Source organism: Humulus lupulus, chromosome 8 (assembly GCF_963169125.1).
Source record: "Humulus lupulus chromosome 8, drHumLupu1.1, whole genome shotgun sequence".
Taxonomy (NCBI): domain Eukaryota; kingdom Viridiplantae; phylum Streptophyta; class Magnoliopsida; order Rosales; family Cannabaceae; genus Humulus; species Humulus lupulus.
In genome coordinates, this window is record NC_084800.1 from 4,188,321 (window position 1) to 4,195,137 (window position 6,817).

Below are 6,817 nucleotides of genomic sequence, written 5' to 3' on the forward strand. Positions count from 1 at the left end.
AATTCATACAACAATCATAAAACACCTAAGCAAGTATCAACCAACATGTGAAGAAATAACTTAAATATAAATGTCCTCGGGGCTCAAGCCCTAGTCATGATAATTGATAACAGTCGGGCCAAGCCCTAATCACATATAACACGTATTGGGTGCAATTTTCTTACCTCAGGTCCAAGTAAAGCGTAAATCAGAACGAACCTCGAGCACGATCTTGATCCCGAGCCCCTAGCGATAACCTAGTCACAACCATAATATGATTTTATCAATAATGAGCAAATAAAGGCTTTCGAACTGAGTTCTAGCCTCTGGGGCCTCGAGTTCCACTAAACCAGGTAGCGGAATCGATCCTGAGCCCTAAGGAAAATGTTCCCATTTTTAAAAGCTTCCTAAGGCCAAGAATGCACAGGCGGCCGTGACCTGACCATGAGGGTCGCGGTGCGCCCCTCCTACTCGAAAGCCACCCCCTCTGTCAAAGGGACGCGGGTCGCGACTTGCCCTTGAGGGTCGCGGTGCACCTCCCAGACAGAGACCTCCTAAGGCCCTAGGTTCAAGCTGAGTCGCGGCCCCTCAAGAACAAGGTCATGACTTGCTACACGAACCCATATTTTTCACACTTTTCAACAGCCAAAATCAATCCAAACTAACCCAATGTACATGCATCAACCATTTTTAGTTTCTAATGTATCTCGCAATGTCCTTTGATAAATTTGATGAAGAAAGAGAGCTTCAATCACATGAAAAAAAACAAACTATCACACAAATTTATAAGATAAACAAATGATATGTATGCATTTATTATTTTAAAATAAATATGATTTAATTATTTTAATTATCATAAAATATTGTTAAAAAAAATCCAATTTTAATTAATTAAGTAATTTATTTTTGTTTAAGTTTATTCTAGTTTTTTAATTTGACAGTGATAACAAAAGATTATATATTATATATTTAATATAATATTAAGTTTAAGTTCAATTAAATTTTATTTAAGTTATAAAATATATGTTTTTATTATTTGTAAATAATTATCATTGTAAAATATCTCAAAAATATCTAATTTTAATTTGTTTTATTAATTTTATTTAAATTTAAGTCATATTTACAATCTAACGTTAAATAAAATAATATTTTGTTAAATATAAAAATATTCCGTTAAAGTTGACGAGAAAAAAATAAAAAACTGTTAAAACTATAAATTTTTTGTTATTTACACACTTATTATATAGAAAAAAATATATAAAGCTAAATAAAATATACATAATGAATACAAAGATTTTTAAAAACTTTTGTTAATAAAAAAAAAAACAATCGAAGAGGGCCAAAACGTGATCCACCTTAATTTATAGCATAGTGGGACAAGGTTGGTTGTTGCCCCCATCGAGGTGGGGCTTTGCCCCGACTTGACTCGAAAATCTAAGTATTTCTTCTACATGCCTAATAATCCAAGTCCCTCTCGCCCGTTCATGTGTGTCTCACTATATATGTGTGTGAATCAGAGTTAGCCGCACTATATATATATAGCATCACACTGAAAAGGTCCACCTCCGTATTGACTTCTGACTCATCAATGAATCGCTACAACAGCTATTCTTTTGTTTGTTGAAGCATACAATGTAATTCATTTATTTGCTAACATAATATATACAAATTCCCTTTTAAGTTTTATCGGTGAGTTTTAAGTATTTTTTGACTCGTGAATAGTTTTTCATGCGATTTTTTTTTATGATTGTGTATATTATAGCTATTTAGAACATTTGCATATTTTCAGAAAATTCCGAATAATATACCGTACCAAATATTAGGTTCAAACAAGTTGCTTTCCATGCACATAAAAAAAATTAGTCACACGTGCAACATATTTGAACCAAGTTTTCGGTACTGTAAATTATTCGGAATTTTCTGAAAATTGCACTGATTCTATAAATAGTTATAATATACACGGTCATAAAAAAAAATCTCTCCGAAAACTGTTCAACGGTCGAGAACATTTAGAGCCCCATCAGTAGAACTTAAAGTGAAACTCCTATAAAAAAATTCCCTAATATATGTATATACAGATATCTCTATACAATTTAATCTATTCCAGCAAATATATATATATATTTATATGTAATAATTTAATCTAACACACTATAAATCTTCTCAAACTAAATTAAGGGTTTCTTTTGCATAATATATATTTCTTAAATTATTGAATGGGAGAAGATTATTTTGTTTTCCTCTTTGAATATGTGTGTGCATAAGTATATATGATTGTTGTTGATTAAAAATGAAGTTATTGGTGAAAATGATTTTTTTTAAATTTAATTCATTTTGCATTTTGGTTTAGTTTTAATAATTTTTTATAAAATAATCTCTGTATGAATTTTTTGACCAATTGTCTGAAAATTTCGTCTCAAGTGTGTGAGAGGTCATTTTGCCAAGAGAACTTTAAAAATATGATATATAAGAGAGTGTTATAAATTTTAAAATTTTAATGAAGATTTTTGTTTACAAAAGAAAAAGAGAGTGGAAGAATTTTTAAAATATTTTTTTTACATATTTTAAAGTTTATGAAAAATATTTAACTTAGGTTAAGAACAAATATATATATATATATAATCTTTATTATTTAAATTATGTTTACCCTATTACACAAATCAACTTTTTAGGATTTTTGTTGGATGAGTCATGTGCATTTGAAGAGTCTAATATATAAAAATGGGAATATAGATGTCGAATTGTATTTGTGGAAATCTTTATAATTACTAAATTTAAAAAATGGGAAGATAGAAATTTTTTTTAGTAGATATGTCTCACACAATAGCTTTCTTAATCTGATAATTAAGTAGCGAACATATACATACGAGTTGATGTTTAGGTATAAATTAAGACAACAAAGCCGATCATGTTAAACCCTAGCTACATAATAAACAGCTCATGAATGTAACAAACGGCTTTAGCTCTTATTTGACCGGATATAAAGTCATAATTACAACAACCACACTTTAATTATTCAATTAAAAATATATAATTACTTTCAACCATGTTTTTTTTTCAACTAATAATCTATTTAACTGTTTCAGAGAGAAGTGATTTGATATAGTCCTCGAGGCCTGGAAGGCGATGATCTTCATCATAGTCATACATTATTGGAACCATCCGAGCCGCATTAAGACAACCCTTTTTGAAGCACATTGGAAAGTGTTTTGAAGAGAAACACTCCTTATTGAGGCGTTCCCACTCATTTTTAATCATACTGATCACATGGTCTCTTGCTTCTTCCACCAAACAACCTTGGTGTGTTTTCATGTAGCATTCAATGTAGGACCCATCATGCCCATTTTGAATCTCATCCTGCACTTAAGCTTATTGGTTATGTAACATCTCATCATTTCACTATACAAAATATGAATACTATTGTGTTTCCAATTGCTATTATTGTATCCGTTGATTACGGTTTCATATAATGCTAATCAATGATGAGGTTACCTTGGCACTTCCCAAGTCATCCCAAAGACGAAGGATTGCGGCTGTAGAAGACACAAGGCCTGGAATGTCGTCGAGTAAGTTTACAGCTTCCATGGATATACCTTGACCTAAGAGAAAGAACATATGAACAAGCACCACATGGACCCCTGAACTCACAATCGCGTTCTTCAAATACTCCTCTTCATTTGGTAACTTCCCAGAAGCAAACCACTGTGCTTCTAACAAGAACGCATTGCATAGTTTTCCCCACTTTTGAACAGTAACAGAAAAAATATATAAACATATATATATTTCATTGGCAAATAAATTGTAAATCTGATTTGTCTATACCGATTTTCTTAAGGAGTCAATGGGATTCCATCCATGTTTTCTGTACACCACGTAGCTAATTTCGTTGGTTATACCATCAAGTGCCTTGAAACATATCTTCAAGTAGTCTGGTAACTGCTCTTTATTAGCGGTTATATCCCATCTGCAAAAGCGATCAACAGATTCAAGTATTATAATACATACACTTTTTTATGCTTTAATTTATTAACTGCGTTAACTAATTCAAGAAAAACAAATTGTGATGTGTCTGTACGTACTTATTAACTGCGTTTGTGAAAAGTGTGAGTTCGTCTAGTGTCCCATGAACATCAAAAATATCATCTATTACGTAGACAAGAGAAATGGGTTTCGTAAGTTCAATCCTCTCCTCAGACAAGTTTGGATCTGCTAGACTTGCCACTGTCCAGAGGTACCATTTCAATGGTTGGTCTCTTGCAAATTTCAACTCCTTAGCCAATCCAAGCTCTTTCCACCATCTGTTGAACAATCCAATCATAAATATTTGAAAAGACAAACCTTTTTTCTCAGTTCACTATAGTTGAAAAGCCACATGACTAGACACAAGAAATTCAATTTGGTCTACTATGTATGATTAAAATTGTTGAAAATATCGAAACACAACAAACTTACTTGGAAACTTGAACAATTTCCATTCGGTGAATGGACTGAACTAATTTAAAGTCTGTTTTGGCCAGTTTCTGTAAAAGGGTCATCCATCCTTGGTGTCTGGTGGCCGGGAATAAACTCTCCAAAAAGTTTGGGGCAGTGATCCTGGCCAAGCTTTTATGACATGGCTGCTCTAACGTTACTTGAATAGTCCGAGCTTCGCTCGTGTGATCATTAAGATTTGCCCATTCTTTTAGGTGTTGGCCACTGAAGGCCTCAGCTTCCTCTAGCACGTGTTCTCCTTCTATTCTTACTTGTGAGGCTTCAAACAACTCTTTTAGTCCCTCTCTGTCTTCAGCCACTGAAGGATTGAAATTTCCCTTTTTGTCCTTCAACTCGTTAAACACATCTGTGTACACAGCAATAATTTAATTGGTTATTAGATTGGTACAAGCTTTTACATATGTATTATTTATAGTAAAATATGTATATATATAGTACCTGTAGAGACGTCATAGCCTCCTTGTCTCAGTAATCGAAAACGAAGAGAAACTTCGTAGAGGTAGTCTTGAACATTATTATTATTATTGTAAAAGCCATGGTTAACAACATCGTCATCACCACCACTGATCTTTAGATGTTCCCTTCCAAGGATAGCGTTAATCTCATCTTGGAAGTGGTAGTCAATGCCGAGTCTTAGCACAGCGTTGACCAAGTTCAAACCTTCTATGGAGTGTTCATGATCATAATCAGCTAAAATAATATTGTTCATTACGGTCTTGATCTCTTGTATATTGCGTGCATATTCCATGTAAAACTTGTCCTGAAATAATTAAGGGAAAGAGTTAATCAATAACATATCAATTAATCAGTTTTATATATATGATTCGGCCAAAAACATTAGTATTATGGCAACATATGTGCAAAACTTAACTATGAAACTTTGTATTCCATGTTAGAGAATAGAATCTCTTATGAAAAGTATCTGGCGGAAAGTGTGAGATTAACATTCTATTTATAACAGCACGAGTAACTCCACTAAATAGTAATTGGTTTTGAGATAAAACTCATACACCAAATTCTACTTTGTATACAATTTTCTGCATTTTAACATTGTATCAACGATTAATTGTAGAAATATACATATAAAATTGCAGAAAAATTAATAATAAATATATATACACTTGAAAAATGATTAATTGTATAGAAATAAAAAGGTCCGACCAAAACTTACATGATCAATATTAGTGGACGGATGATCATCTGTTAAAGGTTTAGAATCTTGGAAAGGAGTAGAAATTAACAGCTTGTTATGATCATGGGTGCTAATATTGCTCCATTTTTGTGGTTTGAGATCATAATTATTATTCCTAATAAGTTTCGAACTGTTTTCAAAATTTGTTACTCTATAATGGGAAACTGGGGGTATGAACGAACCAAAAGATAAGTAGGAAGACAACGCCATAGCTAGCTAGCAAAGAAGATCGAGAGAAAGAGAGTGGTGTGGGGAGAGACACAGAGACTAGAGTAGTATATATTGTGAAACCTGAGACTTTTTCAAGTTGGAAAAGTCAAATATAGGAGGAAAAAATAATAATTAATTAATTTAATATATATATATATTTAGATTTTTTTTTCCTTTTCTTCTCCCTCTCGACCCTTTCTCCGACCGGCGACGACGGCAACCCCAAAGTTTGGTGACCATCGGAGCAAGGACGCACCTGTATGACCACTCTAAAGTTTTGCCGTCGAAATTTTGAGGTGACTTTTCGGCGAACTTCGACCACTGTTCGGCAAGTGGGTGTGGTACCGTTGGAATCAGCGTCGCGAGAGAATCGTCGCCCACTAAGTGATTCCGGTCAACTCGCTATTTTTCTCTGGCGAGATTTTGGGTATCTTCGCCCATTTGGAAGCATTTTCCGGCGACACCGGAGGTCACACTACAACAAAAATGTTGTTTACCAGCGGAAATATTGCCGGCGCAGATAGTCCGCTGGTAATAATACCATCTTTACCGGCGGAATTCGTTTTGCGCCGGTATTAATCTTATTTTTATTTTTTAAAATTATTTAATTATTACCGGCGGGAAATCTATTATTACCGGCGGACAACCCGCCGGTAATAAGTAGAATTTATTACCGCGGCAAATTTACCGCCCATTCAATTTTCGATTATTACCGACGGAGTATTGCCGGCGGGCTCCGCCGGTAATAATAAAAAAATATTACCATTATTTTACTATTACCGGCGGAGTTATTATTGCCGGCGGACCTCCGCCGGTAATAATAATCTATATATGTAAACCATTCGTCTTCTCCGCGGCCGATCGTCCAAATCTCCAAACAAAAAACCAGACGCAATACCCAGTTTTCAAACGCTCTCTTTGATCGTGGTGAGCTTTGGTTCATCA

General features: G+C 33.8%; 1 protein-coding gene across 1 annotated transcript; it reads right to left on the minus strand.

Moving 5' to 3' along the window:
- Window positions 1-2,803: 2,803 nt before the first annotated feature.
- On the minus strand, window positions 2,804-5,901 carry LOC133794232 ((3S,6E)-nerolidol synthase 1-like). Its single transcript, XM_062231448.1, has 7 exons — window positions 5,642-5,901; window positions 4,909-5,230; window positions 4,432-4,816; window positions 4,059-4,277; window positions 3,802-3,943; window positions 3,472-3,720; window positions 2,804-3,336 (listed from the first exon to the last, which is right to left on the minus strand). Exons 1-7 carry the CDS (start codon window positions 5,870-5,872, stop codon window positions 3,049-3,051), a joined length of 1,836 nt encoding a protein of 611 aa, XP_062087432.1. The 5' UTR covers window positions 5,873-5,901; the 3' UTR covers window positions 2,804-3,048.
- Window positions 5,902-6,817: the final 916 nt, after the last annotated feature.